Source organism: Mustelus asterias, unplaced genomic scaffold (assembly GCF_964213995.1).
Source record: "Mustelus asterias unplaced genomic scaffold, sMusAst1.hap1.1 HAP1_SCAFFOLD_682, whole genome shotgun sequence".
Lineage (NCBI taxonomy): Eukaryota > Metazoa > Chordata > Chondrichthyes > Carcharhiniformes > Triakidae > Mustelus > Mustelus asterias.
The window spans coordinates 37478-65352 of record NW_027590631.1 but is presented as its reverse complement, the minus strand read 5'-3'; the positions used below and the strand labels follow the sequence as shown (position 1 = coordinate 65352).

At 48.3% G+C, this 27875-nt stretch overlaps 1 protein-coding gene across 1 annotated transcript in view; it reads right to left on the bottom strand.

Moving 5' to 3' along the window:
- The window catches only part of LOC144487262 (X-ray repair cross-complementing protein 5-like), a 35811-nt gene that overhangs the window by 6985 nt on the left and 951 nt on the right, over positions 1-27875 (bottom strand). The window contains exons 2-7 of the mRNA XM_078205345.1: positions 23774-23885; positions 22553-22691; positions 14695-14949; positions 9493-9676; positions 6823-7009; positions 3268-3436 (exon numbers count right to left, since the gene is read on the bottom strand). Coding sequence (XP_078061471.1) covers positions 3268-3436; positions 6823-7009; positions 9493-9676; positions 14695-14949; positions 22553-22691; positions 23774-23885 — 1046 coding nt within the window. The remainder of the gene's footprint in view (positions 1-3267; positions 3437-6822; positions 7010-9492; positions 9677-14694; positions 14950-22552; positions 22692-23773; positions 23886-27875) is intronic.

Sequence of the window (27875 nt, the reverse complement as noted above, 5' to 3'; positions counted from 1 at the left end):
GGGACGATGGTGGATCGGCAACGGCAAACATTCAAAGAATGATTATTTAATCCAGTCTGGCACAAAAATAAAACTGGAAAGGTGGCCAAACCAAGGCTTACAAGGGAAATTAGAGATAGTTAAAGGTCCAAGGGAGAGGCATACAAATGATCCAGAAAAACTATAGACCTGAGGATTGGGACAGTTTATAATTCAGCAAAGGGACTAATTAATAAGGGGAAAATGGAGTACGAGAGTAAGCTCGCGGGAAACATAAACATTGACCGTAAAAGTTTAGAAACATAGAATCCTACAGTACAGAAAGAGGCCATTCGGCCCATCGAGTCTGCACCGACCACAATCCCACCCAGGCCCTACCCCCATATCCCTACATATATACCCACTTATCCCTCTAACCGACACATCTCACGACACTAAGGGGCAATTTTTAGCATGGCCAATCAACCTAACCGGCACATCTTTGGACTGTGGGAGGAAACCGGAGCACCCGGAGGAAACCCACGCAGACACGAGGAGAATGTGCAGACTCCACACAGACAGTGACCCAAGCCGGGAATCGAATCCAGGCCCCTGGAGCTATGAAGCAGCAGTGTTAACCACTGTGCTACCGTGCCATCCAACTTCTATTCGGTGTGTGAGGTGAAAAAGATTGTTAACGACAAACTAGGTCCTTTACAGTCAGAAACAGGGGAATTTATAATGGGGAACAAAGAAATGACTGACCAACTAAATACATACTCTGGTTCTGTCTTCACAAAGGAGGACACAAATAACGTACCAGAAAAGTTGGGGAACACAGGGTCTAGGGAGAGGGAGGAACTGAAGGAAATTAATATTAGTAGAGAAATGGTGTTGGGGAAATTGAGATTGAAGGCTGATAAATCCCCAGGGCCCGATAATCTACACCCCGGAGTACTTAAGGAAATGGTCTGAGAAAAAGTGGGTATATTGGTATTCATCTTCCAAGGTTCTATAGCCTTTGGGACAGTTCCTATGGATTGGAGGGTAGCTAATGTAACCCCACTATTTAAAAAGGGAGGCAGAGAGAGAACAGGGAATTATAGACCAGTCAGCCTGACGTCGGTAGTGGGGGAGGATTTAATAGCAGAGCACTTGGTAAACAGCGGCTGGACAGGACAGAGTCAGATGGATTTACACGAGGGGAATCATGCTTGACAAATCTACTGGAATTCTTCAAGGATGTAACTCGTAGAGTTGATGAGGGGCAGCCAGTGGATGTGGTTTATTTGGACTTTCAGATAAGGTCCCACATAAGAGATCAGTGTGTAAAATTAAAGTGCATGGGATTGGGTAGTGTATTGAGATGGATAGAAAACTGGTTGGCAGGCAGGAAACAAAGAGTAGGAAATAAACAGGTATTTTTCCAAATGGCAGGCAGTGATTAGTGGGGTACCGCTGGGATCAGTGCTGGGGCCCCAGCTATTCACTACATATAAATTAATGATTAAGACGCGGGAACTAAATGTAATATCTCCAAATCTGCAGATGACACAAAGCTGGGTGAGCTGTGAGGAAGATGGAGAGATGCTTCAGTGTGATGTGGACAAGTTGAGTGAGTGGGCAAATGAACAGCAGATGCAGTATAATTTGGAGAAATGTGAGATTATCCACTTTGGTAGCAAAAACAGAAGGCAGATTACGATCTGAAAGGCCATAAATTAGGAGAAAGGAATGTGAAATGAGACCTGGGTGTCCTCATGCACCAGTCGCTGAAGTGAAGCATTCAGGTGCAGCAGGCGGTGAAAAAGGCAAATGGAATGTTGGCCTTCATAGCGAGAGGATTTGAGTACGGGGCAGGGGTGTCTGGTTGCATATATATGGGGCCTTGGTGGGACCACACCTGGAATATTGTGTGCAGCTTTTGTCTCCTTATCTGAGGAAGGACGTTCTTGCTGTAGAGCGGAGGTTTACCAGGTTGATTCCTTGGATGGCGGGACTGACTCCCAAGGTGAGATTGAGTCGGTTAGGATTATATTCACCAGAGTTCAGAAGAATGAGGGGTGGGGGAGAATCTCATAGAAACCCGTGTCTACGTGGGTTTCCTCCGGGTGCTCCGGTTTCCTCCCATAATCTGAAAGACGTGCTGGTTCGGTGCATTGGCCATGCTAAATTCTCCCTCGGTGTACCCAAACAGGCGCCAGAGTGTGGCAACTCAGGGATTTTCACAGTAACTTCATTGCAGTGTTAATGTAATTGTGACACAAATAAATAAACTTGAATTTCTAACAAGACGAGACAATGTAAATGCAGGAAGGATGTTCCCCAATGGCGGGGGGTTGGGGCGGCGTACAGAACCAGGGATCACAATTTAAGAATACAGGCTAAACCATTTAGGACAGAGATGAGGAAAAATGTCTTCACCCAGAGGGTGGTGAATATGTGGAATTTGCTACCACAGAAAGTAATTGAGGCCAAAATATTGAATGTATTCAAGAAGCAGTTAGATATAGCACTTGGTTGGGGCGAAGAGGATCAAAAGATATGGGGGGGAAGATGGGAACAGAATATCGAGTTGGATGATCAGCCATGATCATAATGAATGATGGAGCAGACTCGAAGGGCTGAATGGCCTCCTCCTGCTCCTATTTTCTATGTTTCTAACCAGGGTAATAGGATTCAGCACCTGACTCCTCGATTCAAAGTGTGAGAAATCTTTGGCGTGATCTATGATCCAGAGCAGTGGAGAGAACACATTAACGCCATTCAGTATGTAACCGCATGCTGTAATGAGAGGAAGTGGACCAGGTACAATGAGCTCAAATTCATCTTCTCATCTCTTAAGATATAATAATGCTCAGGTAGCATCAAACAATCAGTGATACAGCTCCCAAGGATAGGGGATACTCTTCAGGGTATTCTAGGCTAGTTATATTCTATGCAGGGTTTTCTAGCGTAATTATATTCTATACAGGGTATTCTAGGGTAGGGGGATTCTAGAGGAGGGGTATTCTATCCGATAACATATTTGCATCTGCTCTGTATTACGGCTGCATTGTAAATATATAAAATGTCACTCTCTCTCTCTCCAGTAGGATTCCTTCATGCTGGAACATTAGCTCCTAACGTTTTAACACTTCTCGCTGCCACTGCAGGGTTTCCCATCATTATCTGCATGAATCTGTCTTGTGAACCATCAGCTAACTGAGGAGAAGGGGGATGAAGTTTGGACCCTGTGCTCTATAAATACCCTGGGTAGAGCCATGCCCACTTGGCCAAAGGGCAGCAGTAACAGCGGCTGAGGGTTACCTGTGACCAGCGTCTCATCTGGGTAAATGAACTGTGGGGGTCTGATGTGGTGGTGCTTCTTTAAGAGTGACAATGGCTTGAAACCAATGAGAACCAAGCCTGGGCCATCAAATCTCTTCAATACCTCGGTTTCCTCTTTCTCCAGAACAATCTGCCTCTGTCCATAAACCTGGGAACCAAAAAGAACAAGAACAGGCTTAAATTATATGAAAGAGCAACATCTTTCGAGGTACTCGCCCGCTGACCCTCCCAAAGCCTGTCCACCATCTACAAGGCACAAGTCAGGAGTGATGGAGTACTCTCCACTTGCAGCTCCAGCAACACTCATGAAGCTTGACACCATCCAGGACAAAACAGCCGCTTGACTGGCACTCCTTCTACAAGCATTCACTTCCTCCACCACGGACACATTGGCAGCCGTGTGTACCATCGATAAGATGCACTGCAGGAACTGACCAAGGTTCCTTCAATAGCTCCTTCCAAACCCACAACTACTTCCAACTAGAAGGGCCAGGGCAGCAGATACCTGGGAAGACCATCACCTACAAGTTCCCCTCCAAGCCACTCACTATCCTGACTTGGAAATATATTGGCTGTTCCTTCACGGTCGCTGGGTCAAAATCCCTGAACTCCCTCCCTAACAGAACAGTGGGTGTACCTACACCACATGCACTGTCGCGTTTCAAGAAGGAAGCTCACCACCACCTTCTCAAGGGCAACTCGGGATGGGCAATCATAGAATCCCTGCAGTGCAGGAGGAGGCCATTCAGCCCATTGAGTTTGTACCGACCACAATCCCACCCAGCCCCTATCCCTGTAGTCCCATGTATCTATCTTGATAGTGCCCCTGACACTAAGGAGCAATTTATCATGGCCAATCAACCTAACCCGCACATCTTTGGAGTGTGGGAGGAAACCGGAGCACCCGGAGGAAACCCACGCAGACACCGGGAGAACGTGCAGACTCCACACAGACAGCGACCCAAGCCGGGAATCGAACCCGGGTCCCTGGCGCTGTGAGGCACCAGTGCTAACCGCCGTGCCGCCCTAACGGTCCTCTTCTGGATTAGGTCACACTGTGTGATATGAGCAATCACCGTCATGAGTAACACAGCCTCTGTGTTATTTTGTTAAATAACACAGAGGCTCAAGCACGCTCTGTTCATTAGGCTGGACATATTTTGTGGAATAATCCATCAATATAGATGGTCATGTAACCACATCAAGCAGATAAACTCAATGAAGCCAAAGCAAAATACTATGGACGCTGGAAATCTGAAATAAAAACAGAGAATGCTGGAAAAGCTCAGCAGGTGCACGGAGAGAGAAGCAGAGTTAACATTTCGGGTCCGTATGCCTCTTCTTCAAAGAGCTAATCCAGTGAAGGTCTGACTGAAAAATGGAAAGTTAATCTCGGTATAAAAACAGCAAAGGGATGGAAGCCTCTTCCCACTGGATGTCTGGATTACGATGGTACAAAATATTCAGGACATTGGAAGAAGGGTGATGCGTATCCCAGAAACGGGGCGGCACGGTGGCACAGTGGTTAGCACTGCTGCTTCACAGCGCCAGGGACCCGAGTTCGATTCCCGGCTTGGGTCACTGTCTGTGTGGAGTCTGCACGTTCTCCCTGTGTCTGCGTGGGTTTCCTCCGGGTGCTCCAGTTTCCTTGCACAGTCCGAATGACGTGCTGGTTAGGGTGCATTGGCCGTGCTAAATTCTCCCTCAGTGTTACCCGAACAGGTGCCGGAGTGTGGCGACTAGGGGATTTTCACAGTAACTTCACTGCAGTGTTAATGTAAGCCTTACTTGTGACACTAATAAATAAACTTTTAACTTTAAACAGGTAACCAGTTAAAGACAGAGCAGAAAATAAAAATGATACCTCGTACTGATCCTTATTTTAAAATAAAAAAGCAAGTTACAGGGAGGGAATCAGTTTGTGAAAGGGATGGAGAGAGTCAAATGTAAGTAGAAAGATTCCTACATTACAGCAGTAGCTAAACTTCGAAACCAATGCTGAACAAGGAGACAGGTTGTCGAAGTTTTTTGTCTTGCACTCATCAGGACAAACCCCAGAAGGTCAAATTTCAAACAATTGTGACAATTTATACCACAGGAGAAAAGGGTGTTGATTGGTTGACAAGTCGACTCTGATTGGCCGAGGTCTTGCCATGGAGAAAGCAATGGGGAGCTATAGGCTCCTCAAGCTGCCAGATAATTCAAAACAGGTGCAAGGCTTGGGCATATTCCTTTTGTCTGCAGAAAAGTTCAGAAGTACTTCATTGGCTGTGAAGTGCTTTGGGCCATCTTGAAGTTGTGGAAGGCGCTATTTTAATGAATACAAGTTCTTTTTCTCTTTATTTACTCATCTCATTACCATTCTATCTTTGCCTTGCACCATTGTCTCTTCTGTTATTTAATCTCTGCTGCCTCCCCTTTCACTCTTTCCAGCCCTCCGTGCATACCTTCCTTCTGTACCTGTTTGAACCCTGTGGCATGTCTAACGCGGGCTAGTTGTAAAGAAAAGTCATCGACCTAAAACATTAACTCTTGTTTCTCTCTGTACAGTACGCACAAGGGATACAATAACAGGGGAGTTCTGTTACTGGATGAGTAATTCAGAGGTTTTGACTAATGATAGAATCATTAGAATCCCTACAGTGCAGAAGGAGGCCGTTCAGCCCATCAAGTCTGCACCGACCACAATCCCACCCAGGCCCTGTCCTCATAAACCTATGCATCTACCCGAGCTAGTCCCCCTGATACTAAAGGGGCAATTTAGCATGGCCAATCCACCTAAACCGCACATCTTTGGACTGTGGGAGGAAACCGGAGCACCCGGAGGAAACCCACGCAGACACGGGGAGAACGTGCAAACTCCAGATAGACAGTGACCCAAACCAGGAATCGAACCCGGGTCCCTGGCGCTGTGAGTCAGCAGTGCTAACCTACTGTGCCACCGTGCCGTCGATCTAGAGGCACGAGTTCAAACCACACCACAGCAACTGGGGGAGAAAAAGAGAAGATGCTGGAAAATCTCAGCAGGTTTGGCAGCATCTGTGAATAGAGAAAAGAGCCAATGTTTCGAGTCTGGATGACCCTTCACCAGAGCTGTATAATAAAGGGGAAATTAGTCTGTGATCATGAAATTACCCGATTGTTGTAAAAACCCATCTGGTTCATTAATGCTCTTTAGAGAAGGAAATCTGCCGTCCTTACCCGGTCTGGCCCGTCTGAGGATCCAGAACCGCATGGCTGACTCTCAACTACCCTCTGATTGACTTAGAAAGCCACTCAGTTGTGTCAAAAGTCATGATGAAACTGCACTGTGGATGTGCCTTCACATCGCAGAGTGCAGCAGTTTTAGAAAACGCCCCATCATCGCCTTCTCGAGGGCAATTAGGGATGCACAATAACTCACATCTCGTTCATGAATTAAGAAAGAGCATTTTCTGTTTGTATTTCAGATTACCAGCATCCGCAGTGTTTTGCCTTTGGTCAGGCAGGAGTTGACGTTTTAATTCAGCACGGTATAGGTTCACCGTCCTTTACCTGGGCCTTCTTGGTGTCGCTGGGCAGGAGCAGACTGCCCGTCTCCCCGTTAAACCAGCGGGTTTTGGTTTTGACGGGCTCGTTGCTTTCTCGGTACAGGCGGACGGCACTGGGTTTCCTGGCACTCCGCACGAGATTGTAAACTCCGACTGAAAGTTCCACGCCTTCTCCCAGCTTCAGGTTCAGCCTGGCCAAAACAAAACACAAAAAAAACAGGACATCAAATACAAGCGGCACCGGAACAGAGAGTTTAACAGGGGCTGAAACTCAAAGACATTCTGATGCACATTAAGCGGTTGAAGAAGGCGGCAGTTTAGGGATGGGGGGCGGTGGGGTTTAAGCCAAGGTCCTGACGACTTGGTCAGTTGGATGTAAAAGATCCCACAGCACCACATGGAGGATGGCACGGTGGCACAGTGGTTAGCACTGCTGCTTCACAGCGCCAGGGACCCGGGTTCGATTCCCAGCTCGGGTCACTGTGTGGTGTTTACACATTCTCCCCGTGTCTGCGTGGGTTTCCTCCGGGTGCTCCAGTTTCCTCCCACATTCTGAAAGATGTGCTGGTTAGGGTGCATTGACCCGAACAGGCGCCGGACTGTGGCAAATAGGGGAATTTCACAGTAACTTCATTGCAGTGTTAATGTAAGCCTTACTTGTGACTAATAAATAAACTTTACTTTGGAGAGCAGGGAAGCTCTGTCCTGTCAAATTAACCTCCAAAAAACAGATCTGGTCATTATCTCACTGTTCAAGTGTGTGTGGAAAATAGTTGCTATGTTTACCAATGTTTGTGAGGAGGATTGTCAGAGGATGCAGCAGGATATCGATAGTCTGGATAGACTTGGGCGGAGAAATGGCAGATGGAATTTAATCCAGACAAATGCGCCTCTGTTTTCTCAGAAGACTAAGGAAATTTGGCATGTCCACTATGACTCTCACCAACTTCTACAGATGCACCATAGAAAGCATTCTTTCTGGTTGTATCACAGCTTGGTATGGCTCCTGCTCTGCCCAAGACCGCAAGAAACTACAAAAGGTTGTGAATGTAGCCCAATCCATCACGTAAACCAGCCTCCCATCCATTGACTCTGTCTACACTTCCCGCTGCCTCAGCAAAGCAGCCAGCATAATTAAGGACCCCACACACCCCGGACATTCTCTCTTCCACCAAAAGATACGGTCACGTACCAACTGACTCGAGAACAGCTTCTTCCCTGCTGCCATCAGACTTTTGAATGGACCTACCTTGCATTAAGTTGATATTTCTCTACATCCTAGCTATGGCTGAAACATTTTTCACTCTCTCCTTTCCTTCTCTATGAATGGTATGCGTTGTCGGTATAGTGCGCAAGAAACAATACTTTTCACTGTATACCAATACATGTGACAATAATAAATCAAATCAAATCAAAGATGATGCATTTTGAAAGGTCCAATGCAGTAGGGAAATACACAGTAAATGGCAGGACCCTTAGAAGCATTAACATGCAGAGGGATCTGGGCGTACAGGTCCACAGTTCCCTGAAAGTGGCAACACAAGTGGATAAGGTGGTCAAGATGGCGTATGGCATGCTTGCCTTCATCGGTTGGGCCATAGGGTGCAAAATTTGGCAGGTCAAGTTGCAGCTGTATAGAGCTTTAGTTAGGGCATGTTTGGAATATTGCATACAGTTCTGGTCGCCACATTAAAAGTTTACCAGGATGTTACCTGGTTTGGAGGGTATCAGCTATGAGAAGAGATTGGACAAACTTGATTTGTTTTCATTTGAACGTCAGAGGCTGAGGGGCGACCTGATAGAAGTCTACAAGATTATGAGAGGCGTGGATAGAATGGATAGTCAGAGTCTTTTTCCCAGGGTAGAAATGCCAATTACTAGGGGACAGAGGTTTAAGGCAAAAAGGGGGAAAGTTTAAAGGAGATGTGAGAGGCAAGTTTTTTTACACAGAGGGTGGTAAGTGCCTGGGACGCGCTGCCCGAGGAGGTGGTAGAAGCAGATACAATAGCAACATTTAAGAGGCATCTGGATAGATACATGAAAAGGCTGGGAATGGAGGAATTTGCTATGTAGAGACGACAGGTCTTTAGTTTAGAAAGGCGTCCTGTGTCGACGCAGGCTTGGAGGGCTGAAGGGCCTGTTCCTGTGCTGTACTATATTCTTTGTATGGCCGATTCCTGTCAAAGTAACATGATGCACTTTATGATGTTTCAACACAAGAGACGCAGCAGAGAAACAGGCCATTCAGCCCAACAGCTGCATGCCAGTATTTCCGCTTCCCATGAACTTTCTCCCTCCCCTCTCCCTTTTAGCGTTATCAGCGTAACGGGCCAATGATTTTCTCTCTCATGCTCATCCAGCTTCTCCGTAAACGCAGCTACACCATTCATTACAACCCTGTGGTAGCCAAGTTCCACATTCCCATCACTCTCTGGGTAAAGAAATTTCTCCTGCATTCCTGGCCTGGTCACTACCTGGTGTTGACGGTTTGTGGTTTCGCTCTTCCCAGCGAGTGGAAACATGCCCTGAGTGCCTAATCTATGAAGATCGTCTGTACATTTGAGCAGATTGTGTGCATGAACACGGACGTTCTGTCTGCCAAGGTCCGCAGGGAGTACAATAGAAACTCTCCGAGGACCCAGGAGACACGGTGCTACTCTGAGTGACTGCTGACCTGGTGACGGTCCTCTGCTTGTAGTCCTTGGCCCACACTTTCCGAAGCAGATCGTCCAACCTGGCTGACCCCTCGCCTTGCACAGCTGCATCCCCATCCTCCGATACACTGACAAGGTCGCAGTAAAAGAGAGACATGTCAAACCCACCAGGCTTCTTCAGATGCATCAGGTCAAGGATGATCCCTGTACACAGACAAGGGCAGAGACAAAGACACGACATTCACAGCATAGCAGCAAAAGGCAAAGCTTCTGTTATTATTGCTCGCGAGATGATGGGCGGGATTTTCCAGCCACGCTCACCCCCAAGGGTCCATGTCCCGCTCGCTACGATTCCCGTGGTGGGCGGGACGGGAAAATTCCGCCCAGTCTTTTGACAAAAATGATCAGCAATTTTCCCTGCAACGTTTCTCAGATTCCTTAAGTTGGAGCTGGACCCAGTTCTTGACGAGGGTAAAGATTGTGAAGTACAGAAAATCAGATTTGATCTGTGATCTCCTAGACTGGTTTTGGTTGCCTGACGGGTTTGACTTTGGGCCTGTTTATTTGCCTTGATTAGCAGACTATGTCGGTGACTGTGGGGGAAGCGGGGAGTGGAGGGATAGAATGAGGAAAGAGGGGAAGAAGTGTTTAGTTCCGGTCTTCGTACCATCACGTCACAGGGCAGGCTGGCGTGGACTGCAGGTCTTACCCTTCCCTTTAGTTACCCTTTCCCTTTAGATGCTGGCTGGCAGGACACCAACCCATGTTGGGAAACAGCCTTCTGGCCATCCCTACAGAACCACGCTTCAGGTGACAATCAGGACAGTGGAAGCAGTGAAGGGGTTGTTCGATGAAGCTCCAATGCACAGTACAACACTGGTCTGGCCACTACACTGTCTAACCCTGCTTCAACACGACTGAATAGTTTGAAAGGGAGAAGAGTGGGCCTAAGGCTAGTATTTTAAACTTAAATAAAGGCAACTATGTGGGCATGAAAGTTGTGCTAGCTAAGTGAACTGGGAGATTAGGCTAGGGGACAGATCAATAGACAAGCAGTGGCAGACATTTAAGGGGCTATTTCAGAATATTCTGAATAAGCAAATTTCTACTATTAAAAAGATTTGGAGGGGGAGGACCCACTTCTGTGGTTAACTAAAGAAGTTAAGGAAACTGTCAAACTTAAGCATATAACTGCAGGCCAGATGATTGGTTAGAATGTGAAGAACAGCAGAGAATGACCAAAGGTTAATCAGGAGAAAGAAATTAGAGTATGAGAGGAAGATGGCTAGAAATGTGAAAACTTATAGCATGTGTTTCTACAGGTGTTTAAACAGGAAAATAGCAAGTTACGTGGGCCCTCTAGAGAGTGAGAATGAACCATAGAATCCCTACAGTGCAGAAGGAGACCATTCAGCCCATTGAGTCTGCACCAGCTCTCCGAAAAAACATCTTACTCAGATCCACCCAATCGATTTATCCCTGTAACCCCATGCATTGACCATGGCTAATCCACCTAACCTACAGTATCAGGAGAATTAGCTGGGTAAATACATAAGGTTATGGGGATAGGGCCTGGGTGGGATTGTCAGTGAAGACTCAATGGGCCGAATGGTCTCCTCCTGCACTATAGGGATTCTATGATTCTACACATTTTTGCTCACTAAGGGGCAATTTAGCATGGCCAATCCATCTAACCTGCACATCTTTGGACTGTGGGAGGAAACCGGAGCACCCGAAGGAAACCCACGCAGACACGAGGAGAACGTGCAAACTCCACACAGGCTGTCACCCAAGCCGGGAATCAAACCGGGTCTCTGGTGCTGTGAGGCAGCAGTGCTAACCACTGTGCCACCACGTCCCCCAATGGGTAGACAATCGTAGATAATAGGAAGATGGCCAACAAAATGAACACATATTTGGATTTTGTCTTCACTGGAGAGGATACATAAACATTCCAGAAATATCTGTAAATCTGGAGGTGGAAAGGGGAGAGGAACTTGGTGAAATTACAATCATTAGAGAAGTGGTTTGAGCAAACTGATGGAGCTAAGGCTGGCAAGTCTCCGGGTCCTGATAGACTTCATCCTAGGGTCTTGAACAAATGAGGTGGTAGATACATTGGTGTTAATTTTGCAAAATTCTCTAGATTCTGGAAAGTTTCCATCAAATTGGAAAGTGGCAAATATAACCCCTCTATTCAAGAAGGGAGGGAGGCCAAAAACAGGAAATTATAGGCCAGTTAGCTTGACATCTGCCGTGGGAAAATTGTTAGAATTGATTGTTAAGTCCAAAGATGCGCGGGTTAGGTTGATTGGCCATGCTAAAATTGCCCTTAGTGTCCTGAGATGCGTAGGTTGGAGGGATTAGTGGGTAAATATGTAGGGATGTGGGGTAGGGCCTGGGTGGGATTGTGGTCGGTGCAGACTCGATGGGCCGAATGGCTTCTTTTTGTGTTGTAGGGTTTCTATGATTCTATGAAGGAGGCTATAGCTGGACACTTATAAAATCCCAAGGTAATTGGGAAAAGTCAGCATGATTTTGTGAAAGGGAAATTATGTTTAACCAACTTAATGGCATTCTTTGAAGGAGTACCATATACTGTGGATAAAGGGGAACCTGTAGATGTGCTGTACTTCAATTTCCAGAAAGCAAAGCAAGAAGAACAAAGAAAAGTACAGCACAGGAACAGGCTCTTCGGCCCTCCAAGCTTGCGCCGATCATGATGCCTGTCTAAACTAAAACCGTATGCACTTACGGAGCCCGTATCCTTCCATTCCCATCCTATTCATGTATTCGTCTAGTTGCCCCTTAAATGCCGCAATCGTACCCGCTCCCACCACCTCCCCGGGCAGCGCGTTCCAGACATTCATCACCTTCTGTGTAAAAAAATTGCCTCGGCACATCTCCTCTCAACCTTTCCCCCACGCACCTTAAACCTATGTCTCCTAGTACCTGACTTTCCTACCCTAGAAAAGAGCATCTGACTATCCACTCCGCCCATGCCTCTCATAAGCATTTGATAAGCATCAAAGATTATTGTGAAAAATAAAAGCTCACGATGTAGGGGGTAACATTTGAGCCTAGATAGAAGACTGGCTGGCTGGCAGAAAACAGAGAGTATGTATAAATGGGTCTTTGTCTGATTGGCAGGGCAGGAGGTGATGAGCAGAGTCCTGTCGAGGTCTGTGCTGGGGCCTCAACCTTTTACATCAATGGCTTAGATGAGGGAAGCAAAGGCATGGGAGATACATTTGCAGACAGTACAATGATAGATAAGAAAGTATGTTGTGAAGGGGACGTGAGTTTGCAGATGAATACAGATAGGTTGAGTGGGCAAAAATCTGGCAGATGGAGTATAATGTGGGAAAATGTGAAGTTGTTCACTTTAGCAGGAAGAATAAAAAATCAGCATTACTTAAATGGAGAATAATTGCAGAATGCCGAGGTGCAGAGGGATCTAGGTGTTCCTGTGCTTGAATCACGAAAAGTTAGTATGCAGGTACAGCATGTAAATGAGAAGGCTAATAGAATGTTATTCCTTATTACAAAAGGAATTGAACATAAAAGTAAGGATGGTATGCTTCAGTTACACAGGGCATTGGTGAGACCGCATCTCAAATACTGTGTGCAGTTTTTGTCTTATTGAAGGTATGGTGGCACAGCGGTTAGCACTGCTACCTCACAGCGCCACGAACCCCCGGGTTCCATTCCAGCTTTGGGTCACTGTCTGTGGAGTTTGCACTTTCTCCCCGTGTCTGCGTGGGTTTCCTCCGGGTGCTCCGGTTTCCTCCCACACTCCAAAGACGTGCAGGTTCGGTTGATTGGCTATGCTAAATTGTCCCTAATGTCAGGCGCATTAGCAGGGTAAATATGTGGGGTTACAGGAATAGGGCCTGTGTGGGATTGTGGTTGGTGCAGACTCGATGGCCTCCTTCTGCACTGTAGGGATTCCATGGGATTCTAAGGAAGTGTGTAAATGAGTTGGAGACGTTTCAGAGGGGGTTTGCTGGATCGATAGCTGGAACGAGCGGTTTATCTTATGGGGAAAGGTTGGGCAGACTGGGCTTGTTTCCACTGAAGTTTAGAAGGGTGAGGGGTGACTTGATTGAAGTAACTAAGATCCTGAACGGTCTGGACAAGGTGGGCATGGAAAGGATGTTTCTTCTTGTGGGAGAGTTCAGACCGAGCGGGCACAGTTTTAAAATTAGTGGTCGCCCTTTTAGGACAGAGGTGGTGAGAATTTTTTTCTTTCAGAGGGTTGCATGACTTTGGAACTCTCTGGCCGGAATTTACTGGCACGTCCGCTCGAGGTTCGTACGATCCCGCCCGAGACTAACGGAGAATGCCGTTCTCCGAGCCTCACCCATCCCTGGAATCAGGGCAGGCGTGCCGGTAAAATTCCGGCCTCTGTCTCAGAAGGCAATGGGGGGGGTCACTGAATATCTTTAAGGCAGAGGTAGAGAGATTCTTGTTCGGCGAGGGAATCAAAGATTATTGTGGGTAGATAGGAATGTGGAATTTGAAACACAAACGTACAAGGCATGATCTCATTGAACGGCACAGCAGGCGGGAGGGGCCGAATGGCCTACTTACGCTCCAATTTTGTGCGAAGCACTATTTTCAATCTTGTCAAATCCATCCATTGCCTCAGCCCTCCCCCTCTCTGCGACCTGCACCCCAGTCCGATAACCCTCTGAAATCTCTGCTCTCAGGTGACAAGCTGAGGAAGAGGGTCTGCAGTGACCCAGAGGGTCAAGGATCGGGGGGGGGGGGGCGGCAGCCATAAGCCAGAGGGCTGGTAGCAAGAGGAAAGGTGAGGGAGTGGAAGAGGCGGGGAGCTGGAGGGGCAACGACAGGGAGGGTCAGCGAGTGGAATGTGTGGCACGTGGGAGATTCGGCAAGCATGATGGGCAGAAAACCGGAGCAAAGTATATTTATATCTTTAAATTGATTTCATTTCAAAAGTTGTTCCATCGACCGCTATAGTAATTCAGCAACGTTAAATATTTTCACTCGCAGGTTATCATGTTGAGAAATGTCCTACAGACTCTAAAGACAGCTTTCACATTGGTTTTAATGGGAAAACCTGATTTGTTTAAAGTTGTTTCACATAAAGTTGCACTTCATGGCAATGCAACTGCAATCTTAAGTGAGGACTTTGTGATTCAACATCTTTGAACCAGTCGCTGACAAAGGCTTGATGGTAACAGTGGTTTGCCGACCTGTCTCTCGCAGGTCATTGGCCTTTGTTCTGGTCAGTCGTGCTTTGGAGCTGTCTTTAGCATGTGGGTTGTCATTGTTGGTGAACAGCATGATGCGCTTGTGGCTCAGTTTCAGCGTGACGTCACTGAAGAGATTGGAGCAGACCCAGAGAGCATCGCTCAACGAGTCATCGGTACTGTGGCCTATGTTCTTCTTGAAGGACTTGTTCCCCTTCTCCCCCTCATACTGGTCCAACTCCAGTACTCGCTTAGCACCTGAGCCCAGACAGAGAGAGTCAGATTCGAACATCAATCTATTAAACACACCAGGGGAGGCGATGGCCCAGTGGTATTATCGCTAGACTATTAACCCAGAAACTCAGCTAATGTTCCGGGGACCCGGGTTCGAATGGCGCCACAGCAGACGGTGGAATTTGAATTCAATTTTTAAAAAATCTGGAATTAAGAATCCACTGATGACCATGAACCATGGTCGATTGTCAGAAAAACCCATCTGGTTCACTAATGTCCTTTAGGGAAGGAAATTTGCCTTCCTTACCTGGTCTGGCCTACATGTGACTCCAGATCCACAGCAATGTGGTTGACTCTCAACTGCCCTCCAAGGGCAACTAGGGATGGGCAATAAATGCTGGCCAGCCAGCGACGCCCGTGTCCCACAAATGAATAAAAAACAGGAAATGGCCCATGTTCTTTTTACATCGATACAGGATGATGACCTATTAGGGACAGAGGCCTCAGAAACCTGCTCTTACACTTTCAAACTTAAGGATCCTGGGGTTAGAACTCTCCTCCTCTTGGCTTTTTAATTTTTCTTTTATAGGATGTGGGCGTTGCTGGCTAGACCATCTCTTATTGCCCTCGAGAAAGTAGGTGGTGAGCCGCCATCTTGAACCGCTGCAGTCCCTGTGGTGTAGGCACACCCACAGTGCTGTTAGGGAGGGACTTCCAGGATTTTGACCCAGTGACAGTGAAGGAACAGCTGATATATTTCCAAGTCAGGATGGTGAGTGGCTTGGAGAGGAACTTGCAGGTGGCGGAGTTCCAAGATATGTGCTGCCTTTTTCCTTCTAGATGGTAGAAGTCATGGGTTTGGAAGGTGCTGTTCATAAGTTGATAAGATATAGGAGCAGAATTAGGCCATTTGGCCCATCGGGTCTGCTCCGCCATTCAATCATGGCTGATATGCTCCTCATCCCCATTTTCCTGCCTTCTCCCCATAACCTTTCAACCCATTACCAATTAAAAAATCAGTCTAACTCCTCCTTAATTTTACTCACTGTTCCAGCATCCGCTGCACTTTGGGGCAGCGAATTCCAGAGTTTCACAAGCCTTTGGGAGAAGTAGTTTCTCCTCAACTCTGTTTTAAATTTGCTTCCCCTTATCCTAAGACTATGACCTCTCGTCCTCGAATGCCCCACCAGCAGAAGCATCCGCTCCACGTCTACTTTATCCTGTTGAAGGAGCCTTAGGTGAGTTGCTGCAGAGCATCTTACAGATGGTACACACGGCTGCCACTCGGTGGAGGAGAGTGAGAGTGTTGAAGGTGGTAGATGTGATGCCAATCAAGTGGACCGCTTTGTCCTGGATGGTGTCGAGTTTCTTGCGTGAAGTTGGAGCCGCACTCATCCGGGCAAGTGGGGAGTATTCCATTACACTCCTGACTTGTGCCCTGTAGATGGTGGACAGATATTGGGGGAGTCAGAAGGTGAGTTACTCCCCGCAGAGTTCCCAGCATCTGACCTGCATTTGTGATGCGCTATTCAGACACGAGGCTTGAAGCTCAGTAAATGAAAGGCTTTTATTTACTGTTAATGAAACTACCAGAACTTATATACACTATCCCAGACTGAAGGGGTCCCGGCCAGAGCAGGGACTCTTATACCTCTCCCAGGAGGCAGAGCCCGACTGGGATGTGCCACAACACTACAATACAAAGGTGTAACAACCCCACCCTAACCCAACAGCAACAATAGCACAATCCAACAGTAACATATGTACATCCTTGTAGTCCTGGCCAGCCCCTGGCTCAGCACTATCCAGTGGGAACCAACGATGGTTCACCACATTCACCCCTCCTTTGAAAACAAAGGCCGGCGGGGTACAAAAAACCCAGAATAAAATGTCAGCAGTCCATAAGTTCAGACGGTCAGGGGGACCGCACCGTTGTTGTGACCTCCTCAATACCGGCGGTGACACCGGAGTAGGCACTTGCGGTGGCGTTCTCCCCAAAACGGCGTCCAGCTGTTCTTCCACGGACTCACAGGCCGGTTGACCCTGAGGTGACGGTAGTCCAGGGGATCCTGACACGCCCTGCGGTGGCGACCAACCTCTGGGCACAGGCAAGCTGTACATGGGAGTAAAATGGTTAAGCAATGGTCCCGATGCTGCCCGCGCCGTGCCCGGGGAAGAAATAAGAGATAATGGGTTTGTTACTGGGGGTATGGGAGCGACAGGGGTTGCTACGTCCCCTGCTGGCGCCAGGTCTCGGATCGAGACCGTGTCCTCTCGCCCGTCAGGGTATGCCACATAGGCATACTGAGGGTTGGCGTGGAGGAGATGGACCTGTTCGACCAACGGGTCAGACTTGCGGGCCCTTACATGTCGCCGCAGGAGGACGGGTCCTGAGTACGTCAACCAAGACGGTAATGAGGTCCCCGAGGAAGACTTCCGAGGGAATGAGAACATCCTCTCGTGGGGAGTAGCATTGGTTGCCGTACACAGGAGGGAGCGAATAGAATGGAGCGCATCAGGGAGCACCTCTTGCCAACGGGAGACTGGAAGACCTTTGCACTTCAACGCCAGTAAGACAGCCTTCCAGACTGTAGCATTCTCACGTTCCACCTGTCCGTTACCCCTAGGGTTGTAACTCGTGGTCCTCCTAGAGGCAATCCCGTATGAGAGCAGGAATTGCCTCAAGTCATCGCTCATGAACGACGTGCCCCTGTCGCTATGGATGTAGCTGGGGTACCCGAACAGGGTAAAAAGATCACGGAATGCCTTGATCACCGTGGCAGCGGATGTATCCGAGCAGGGAACAACAAAAGGGAACCGAGAGTACTCATCGATGATATTGAGAAAGTACACGTTCCGATCTGTTGAGGGAAGGGGGCCCTTAAAATCAACACTCAGTCTCTCGAAGGGACGAGTGGCCTTGACTAAATGTGCCCGGTCAGGTCGGTAAAAGTGCGGTTTGCATTCCGCGCAAATCCGACAGCTCCTTGTTACCGACCTGACGTCCTCCACTGAGTAAGGCAGGTTGCGGGCTTTTACAAAGTGGTAGAGCCGAGTGACCCCAGGATGGCACAGATCATTATGGAGGGCGTGCAAACGGTCCTCCTGAATACTAGCACATGTTCCACGCGAGAGGGCATCCGAGAGCTCATTGAGTTTCCCTGGACGATACATGATATCGTAGTTATAGGTGGAGAGTTCAATTCTCCACCGCAAGATCTTTTCATTTTTGATCGTGCTCCTCTGCGTGTTGTTAAACATGAACGCCACGGACCGCTGGTCCGTGATCAGGGTGAACTGTTTTCCCGCCAAGTAATGGCGCCAGTGTCTGACGGCCTCCACAATGGCCTGGGCCTCCTTTTCCACCGCTGAATGCCGAATTTCGGGGCCTTGGAGGGTGCGGGAAAAAAATGCGACGGGCCTGCCCGCCTGGTTATGTGTGGCGGCCAGGGCGAAATCAGATGCATCGCTTTCCACCTGAAAGGGGATGGACTCGTCTACCGCGTGCATCGTAGCTTTCGCGATGTCGGCTTTCAATTTATCGAAGGCCAATCGGGCCTCTGGCGTTAGGGGAAAAGTCGTGGACTTAATGAGCAGACGGGCTTTGTCCGCGTAGTTGGGAACCCAATGCACATAATAAGAGAAGAAGCCTAAGCATCTTCTCAGTGCTTTTGCACTAGTAGGTAAGGGAAGTTCAGCAAGGGGGCGCATACGGTCTGGATCAGGGCCAATGACCCCGTTTTCCACCACGTATCCTAGGATGGCTAAACGGCGCGTACGAAACACACACTTCTCCCCGTTGTAGGTCAAGTTCAGGCGAGATGCAGTGCGTAAGAAGTTCAGGAGGTTTGTGTCGTGGTCCTGCTGGTCATGGCCGCAGATGGTGACATTATCCAGGTACGGGAAGGTAGCCCGCAGCCTGTTCTGGTCCACCATTCGGTCCATAGCACGCTGGAAGACGGAGACCCCATTGGTGACACCAAAGGGAACCCTGAGAAAATGATACAAGCGACCATCCGCCTCAAAAGCCGTGTATTGTCGGTCCTCTGGGCGAATGGGGAGTTGGTGGTAGGCAGACTTGAGGTCTATGGTGGAGAACACCCGGTACTGCGCAATCTGATTGACCATATCAGATATGCGCGGAGGGGGATACGCATCCAGCTGCGAATATCGGTTAATGGTCTGACTGTAGTCAATGACCATCCGGGGTTTGTTCCCGCTCTTGACCACCACGACCTGTGCTCACCACGGACTAACACTGGGTTGTATGATCCTTTCTTTGAGGAGCCGCTGAACCTCAGATCTAATGAAGATCCGATCCTCAGTGCTGTAACGCCTACTTTTAGTCGCGATGGGCTTGCAGCCTGGCACAAGATTCTGAAACAAGGAGGGTGTGGTGATCTTCAGCGTCGAGAGGCTACAGGCGGGGCGCGTTGGGCAATTTGGAGGCTGCTGCTGTTTTCCCACTGCCAGTGAAGGGAGTGGCCCACCGTACTGTAGGATTACACTCCTCAAGTGGACCATGAAGTTTAGTCCGAGAAGTATTGGCGCGCAAAGATACGGCAACACAAGGAGCTTGAAGCGCTCGTAAACTGTGCCTTGTACTTTCAAGGTTACCACGCAACTCCCTAGCACGGCAACAGACCGGGACCTCGATGCCATAGAGATTGTCTGTTTGGCAGGTTGAATCTGGAGTCCACACCGCTTCACAGTGTCTGGGTGGATAAGGCTCTCAGTGCTCCTGCTGTCAAACAGACAATAAATCACATGATTATTTACCTGGATATTCATCATAGAACGGTCGAGTCTATGAGGCTTGGCCTGGTCCAGGATGATCGACGCCACCGTTGGTTCATGAACGCCACTGCAGGCAGCTGAAATCGATGCGGAGGACCCCTGCTGGTCGTTCGTGGTCAGTGTCGACCAACATGGCTGCTCCCATGAATCGCACGTGGGTGAGGGCGCCAAACTCAGCGACCCCTGGTGGTCATACTCCTCCGACTCCGTCGACCGTAATGGCGTCGTCCTGGTCTCGCACGTGGACGAACCCCGCGACAACTTCGACGATGATGACCCAAGCTCTGAAGAATCGCAGGCCGCACTGCCGTTCCTGGGTTTAGATTGGCACACTTTTGCATAATGCCCTTTTTTACCGCATGCGGTACACAATACAGCTTTAGCGGGACACTTTTGCCGGATATGCTTCGCTCCTCCACAGAAGTAGCACCGTGGGCCGCACGGGGCTGCAGCCGTCGTCTGGCCCGAATGGGAGCACGCCATTACACAGCATTTCGAACCCGAGGGACGAGGAGGGATTTGCGACTGCTCCTGCCACGTTGTCTCCACGTGGTCCTCCGGATATAAAACTAAGCTCTTTGAAGCCGACTCGAGCATCTCTGCTAACTCGATGGCCTGGGTAAGATTAAGGTTACCCTTCTCCAACAGTTTAAGTCGAATGTACGACGATCCGACCCCGGCCACAAACGCATCTCGGGTGAGGTCGTTCATGCTCTGCTCAGCCGACACAGCTTTGCAGTCACAGCCCCTGGCTAGCTGTAGGAGCTCATTGGCATAGTCCTCCATCGTTTCGCCAGACTGCCGTCGTCGAGTGGGTAGGAGGTAACGAGCGTGTATCTCATTAGGTGGTTTGGTATCGCGCTTCTTTAGAAGCTCGAGGGCCTTAGGGTAATTCGTGGCCGCACGGATCGCGAGGTAGACAGTGTCGCTTACCCTCGCATGGAGGACCCGGAGTCTGTCATCATCTGTGGTGACCGCTGCGGAGGCTGCCAAGTAGTCTTCGAAACACTTCAGCCAGTGGTCGAAGGTGTTAGAAGTGCCCACCGCACGTGGATCTAGCGTAAGGCGTTCCGGCTTGAGAATTTGCTCCATACTCTCTCTCTTTTTTTTTCGACGAGAGTTTAACGACAGTAAATAAAATTGATGCGCTATTCAGACACGAGGCTTGAAGCTCAGTAAATGAAAGGCTTTTATTTACTGTTAATGAAGCTACCAGAACTTATATACACTATCCCAGACTGAAGGGGTCCCGGCCAGAGCAGGGACTCTTATACCTCTCCCAGGAGGCGGAGCCCGACTGGGATGTGCCACAACACTACAATACAAAGGTGTAACAACCCCACCCTAACCCAACAGCAACAATAGCACAATCCAACAGTAACATATGTACATCCTTGTAGTCCTGGCCAGCCCCGGCTCAGCAGTATCCAATGGAAACCAACGATGGTTCACCACAATTTGTAACCACAATATTTCTATTCCACCAGGACCTCAAAACAGTGCATCCAAGGACTTGTGCGTTTTGAACCTCAGTCTGAGCTGTCCTGCAAAATGGTGCCTCATGCCACAGATATCAGACGGACATATTTTACACAGAGGGTGGTGGGGGCCTGGAATGCGCTGCCAGGCAAGGTGGTGGAGGCGGACACACTGGGAACGTTTAAGACTTATCTAGACAGCTATATGAACGGAGTGGGAATGGAGGGATACAAAAGAATGGTCTAGTTTGGACCAGGGAGCGGCGCGGGCTTGGAGGGCCGAAGGGCCTGTTCCTGTGCTGTATTGTTCTTTGTTCTTTATGCCAGCCAGAGTTCCCCACACCTCCAGTGGAAGTGGACTCGAGGAGACACATGTTCTGCTCCATGGAAACAGAATCTCATCTGGACTTGAGCTGTCCGCTTAGCGGCTCTGGACGGGCTGAGATTGCGGTAAATATAGCAATTAGGTCCAAGAATGGGCGTTAAATCTGGAGTTTCAAATAGACTATTCTTATTAGCAGAATGTTCATTCTGTTCCTGTGGTCCAGACAAGTCCTGGAGAATTGTGAGTTGTAAACATGTGAAATTTATTTTCAAGTTTTGTGGTTGAGGCAGAAAGGATGTTAACCCAACTGGACAGAGGGACAAAGGAAATGGGATCAAGGAAATATAGAATTTTACATACATGGTGGCACGGGTGGCACAGTGGATAGCACTGCCGTCTCACTGCGCCAGGGGCCCGGGTTCAATTCCGACCTCAGGTCATTGTCTGCGTGGAGTCTGCACATTCTCCCCGTGGGTTTCTTCTGGGTGCTCTGGTTTCCTCCCACAGTCTGAAAGACGTACAGTTAGGTGGAATGGCCATGCTAAATTAACCCTTAGTGTCAGGGGATTAGCAGGGTAAAGACATGGGGTTGCGGGGATAGGGCCTGGGATTGTTGTCAGTACTGGCTCAAATGGCCTCTTTCTGCACTGTAGGATTCTATGATGAGGAGGCCATTCAGTCCATCATGCCTGTTGCCTGCTCTTCATATCAGTGATCCCATGAGAAGACGGTGGGTAAATGTGAAAAGTGCAACCGAAAGGCACCAATTGCATTGATATAGCGCCTTTCCCAATCCCAGATGTCCCAAAACGCTTTACAGTCAATACTTCTGAAGTGTATTCCCAGTATTCCGGCCAATCGTTACTTCTCAATCAACATCACTGAATCAGATTGCCTGGTTATTGTCACTTTACTGCTCCCAGCTGCGTACCTACACCACAACTTGCACAGAGCAGAGTCCCAAGGGAAGGACATACCCCACACCGAGTTTAAACGGACTTGCTCCAGATCTGGGGGATAAACTTGCCTGGTGTGTCCAAGTCGTGGAGGACATAAACATGCTTGAAGTCAACAGAGTTCTTGTGCTTCTGAGTCCCGAAGAACACGACAGCCAGAAGGTCACGGTCGCTGCTAATAATCTTACTGGTGTAAACCCTGTGGACACACTGCAAGTAGAGAGAGTCTAATCAGTCAGCAGCACTATCAACCGACCTTTGCGGAAGGATGTATTGGCCTTGGAGGGAGTACAGAGAAGGTTGACCAGGTTGATACCGGAGATGAGGGGGTTAGCTTATGAGGAGAGATTGAGTAGATTGGGCCTGTACTCGTTGGAGTTTAGAAGGCTGAGGGGAGATCTTATAGAGTCATATAAGATAATGAAGGGGCTAGAGAGGGTAGAGGCAGAGAGATTCTTTCCACTTAGAAAGGAAACAAGAACTAGAGGACACAGCCTCAAAATAAGGGGGAGTCAGTTTAGGACAGAGTTGAGGAGGAACTTCTTCTCTCAGAGGGTAGGGAATCTCTGCCCATTGAAGCAGTGGAGGCTACCTCATTAAATATGTTTAAGTCACAGGTAGATAGATTTCTGATCAATAAGGGAATTAAGGGTTATGGGGAGTGGGCGGGTCAGTGGAACTAAACTACTATCAGATCAGCCATGATCTTACTGAATGGCGGGGCAGGCTTGAGGGGCTAGATGGCCTTCTCCTGCTCCTATTTCTTATGTTCTTAAAACACTCAGCACACGCAGACACAGGGAGAACATGCAAACTCCACACAGACAGTGACCCAAGCCAGGAATCAAACCTGGGTCCCTGGCACTGTGAAGCAGCAGTGCTAACCACTGTGCCACCGTGCTGTCCCTTTTGCACGGTAGATTTTCTTCACAGTATTTTTGAAAAACATCAGGACAAATTTCAAAAACCTTTTTTGAGGTAAAAATGTGCCTTGAATGTTTTCAAGAAGAGGGACTGTGTGTGTGTGTCTCTCAGAGATGTGAGGGAGAGACAGACGTCTGGTTTTATAGGACCATTAGAGTATCAGGCATAGGAACAGAAGGAGGCCATTCAGCCCATTGAGTCTGTTCCACCATTCAATGAGATCATGACTGATGTGATAATCCTCAACTCCACTTTCCCGCCTTATCGCCAAGACCCTCGATTCCCTGACTGATTAAAAATCTGTCTACCTCAGCCCTGAACATACTTAACGACTGTCACCTACAGCACTGTCACTGGTCGCCTCTTACCTGAATAGTCATGTCGAATGCTGAAGTGGCCTCACCATTCATTTCAAACATGGCCTCCGAGGCATCGATGAGGAAGACTAAGCTATCCCTGCCTGCGTATCGAATGTCCTCTGAAACATAAATCAACACGTCACAACCTTAACTGATAGAAAAGAGCGGCCGGTGACAAAACCGAGTAATCGCAGCTTGTGATCATTCTCCAACCACTACACGCTTCTTTGTATTAGGAGGGATTTATGGTGTTTGTAACAGCTGGACATCTCTGTGAGTGGATGTAATACATTCTCTTTTGTAAAAAAAAATCGATAGCTGTGGCTCAACGACCTTCTAACTGCTAGAACCGCAGTGACATCACTCAGAGAAGGCCCCGGAAAGACTGCAGGGGTTGGTGGGGGGGGGGGGGGGGGGGGGGGGGTGTCACCCTGGTTTGATTTGATTTATTGTCACGTGGATTAGTATACAGTGAAAAGTATAGTTTCTTGCACGCTATATAGACAAAATATACCATTCACAGAGAAGGAAAGGAGAGAGTGCAGAATGTAGTGTTCGTCAGAGCTCGGGTGTAGAGAAAGATCAACTTAATGCGAGGTAGGTCCATTCAAAAGTCTGATGGTAGCAGGGGTGCACGGTGGCACAGTGATTAGCACTGCTGCCTCACAGCGCCAGGGACCCGGGTTCAATTCCCGGCTTGGGTGAAAGTCTGTGTGGAGTCTGCACATTTTCCCCCTGTCTGCGTGGGTTTCCTCCCACAGTCCAATGATGTGCAGGTTAGGTTAATTGGCTATACTAAATTGTCCCTTAGTGTCAGGGGGATTAGCAGGGTAAATATGTGGGGTTACGCGGATAGGGACTGGGTGGGATAGTTGGCGGTGCGGGCTCGATGGGCCAAATGGCCTCCTCCTGCACTGTAGGATTCTATGATTCTAAGAAACTGTTTTTGAGTCGGTTGGTACTATGATCTCAGACTTTTGCATCTTTTTCCCGATGGGAGAAGGTGGAAGAGAGAATGTCCGGGGTGCGTGGGGTCCTTAATTATGCTGGCTGCTTTGCCAAGGCAGCGGGAAGTGTAGACAGAGTCAATGGATGGGAGGCTGGTTTGTGTGATGGATTGGGCTACCTTCACGACCTTTTGTAGTTCCTTGCGGTTTTGGGCAGAGCAGGAGCCCATACCAAGCTGTGATACAACCAGAAAGGATGCTTTCTATCTGCGGACATACGACTCTCACCAACACCTACAGATGCATCATCGAAAGCATTCTTCCAGTTGTATTTCCTTAGTCTCCTCAGAAAATAGAGGCGTTGGTGGGTTTCTTAATGATAGCGTTTTACTCATCTAATAAAATCAAATAACTGGGGATGCTGGAAATCTGAAATAAAAATGGAAAATGCTGGAAAAAATCAGCAGGTCTGGCAGTGTCTGTGGAGAGAGAAAGGATTCAGATCTTTCTGAAGTTGTGGCTGAGTCACATGGGAGGAATACCTTCACTGTGCCACCTGTCATGAAGCTGGAAATGTGTTTGCAAAAATTGAATTAAGAAAGACTTGGAAGGACTGTGAACTGTCAGAGAGATAGTGTTAAACTTGAAGAGGACAAAGACGGGGCTGATGGAATGGACAAGTATCAGATTAAATGTAATGCTGAGAAACGCAAAATGATTCGGCACGCTAGCACAGTGGTTAGCACTGTTGCTTCACAGCTCCAGGGACCTGGGTTCGATTCCCGGCTTGGGTCACGGTCTGTGTGGAGTTTGCACATTCTCCTCGTGTCTGCGTGGGTTTCCTCCGGGTGCTCCGGTTTCCTCCCACAGTCCAAAGATGTGCGGGTTAGGTTGATTGGCCATGCTAAAAATTGCCCTTAGTGTCCTGAGATGCGTAGGTTAGAACATAAGAAATAGGAGCAGGAGTAGGCCATCTAGCCCCTCGAGCCTGCCCCGCCATTCAATAAGATCATGGCTGATCTGACGTGGATCAGTACCACTTACCCGCCTGATCCCCATAACCCTTAATTCCCTTACCGATCAGGAATCCATCCATCCGCGCTTTAAACATATTCAGCGAGGTAGCCTCCACCACCTCAGTGGGCAGAGAATTCCAGAGATTCACCACCCTCTGGGAGAAGAAGTTCCTCCTCAACTCTGTCTTAAACCGACCCCCCTTTATTTTGAGGCTGTGACCTCTAGTTTTAACTTCCTTACTAAGTGGAAAGAATCTCTCCGCCTCCACCCTATCCAGCCCCCGCATTATCTTATAAGTCTCCATAAGATCCCCCCTCATCCTTCTAAACTCCAACGAGTACAAACCCAATCTCCTCAGCCTCTCCTCATAATCCAAACCCCTCATCTCCGGTATCAACCTGGTGAACCTTCTCTGCACTCCCTCCAATGCCAATATATCCTTCCTCATATAAGGGGACCAATACTGCACACAGTATTCCAGCTGCGGCCTCACCAATGCCCTGTACAGGTGCATCAAGACATCCCTGCTTTTATATTCTATCCCCCTCGCAATATAGGCCAACATCCCATTTGCCTTCTTGATCACCTGTTGTACCTGCAGACTGGGCTTTTGCGTCTCATGCACAAGGACCCCCAGGTCCCTTTGCACGGTAGCATGTTTTAATTTGTTTCCATTGAGATAGTAATCCCATTTGTTATTATTTCCTCCAAAGTGTATAACCTCGCATTTCTCAACGTTATACTCCATTTGCCATATCCTCGCCCACTCACTCAGCCTGTCCAAATCTCTCTGCAGATCTTCTCCGTCCTCCACACGATTCACTTTTCCACTTATCTTTGTGTCGTCTGCAAACTTTGTTACCCTACACTCCGTCCCCTCCTCCAGATCATCTATATAAATGGTAAACAGTTGCGGCCCGAGTACCGATCCCTGCGGCACGCCACTAGTTACCTTCCTCCAACCGGAAAAACACCCATTTATTCCGACTCTTTGCTTCCTGTCGGATAGCCAGTCCCCAATCCACTTTAACACACTACCCCCAACTCCGTGTGCCCTAATCTTCTTCAGCAGCCTTTTATGGGGCACCTTATCAAACGCCTTTTGGAAATCCAAAAACACCGCATCCACCGGTTCTCCTCCATCAACCGCCCTAGTCACATCTTCATAAAAATCCAACATGTTCGTCAAGCACGACTTTCCCCTCATGAATCCATGCTGCGTCTGATTGATCGAACCATTTCTATCCAGATGCCCTGCTATCTCCTCTTTAATAATGGATTCCAGCATTTTCCCTACTACAGACGTTAAGCTGACCGGCCTATAGTTACCCGCCTTTTGTCTCCTTCCTTTTTTAAACAGCGGCGTAACATTAGCCGTTTTCCAATCAACCGGCACTACCCCAGAATGCAACGAGTTTTGATAAATAATCACTAACGCATCCACTATTACCTCTGACATTTCTTTCAATACCCTGGGATGCATTCCATCCGGACCCGGGGACATGTCCACCTTCAGTCCCATTAGTCTACCCAGCACTGCCTCTCTGGTAACATTAATTGTATTAAGTATTTCTCCTGCTGCCAACCCTCTATCGTTAGTATTTGGCAAACTAGAGGGGTTAGAGGGATTAGAGGGTAAATATGTAGGGATATGGGGGTAGGGCCTGGGTGGGATTGTGGTCGGTGCAGACTCGATGGGCCGAATAGCCTCTTTCTGATTCATTTTGGTTGGAAGAATGCATAGGACACAATATAAAATAAAACAAACAATTCTAAAGTGGGTGCTGGAGCAGAGAGACCTGGGTGTATATGTGCATAAATCACTGAAGGTGGCAGGACAAGTTGAGAAAGTGGATAAAAAGGCACATGGGATCTTGGTCTTTATAAATAACAGCACAGAGTACAACAGCAAGGGAGTGAAAATGAATTTTTACAAAACACTGGTCCAGCATCAACTGGAGTATTGCGTCCAATTCTGGAGATTGCAATTTAGGAAAGATATGACGGCTTCAGAAAAGGTCCAGGTGGTTCCAGGGATGAGGGACTTCAGTTATGTGGATAGATTGGAGAAGTTGGAACTGTTTTCCTTGGAAAAGTTCAAAATCACGAGGGATCTGGACAGAGTCAAGAGGGAGAAACTGTTCCCA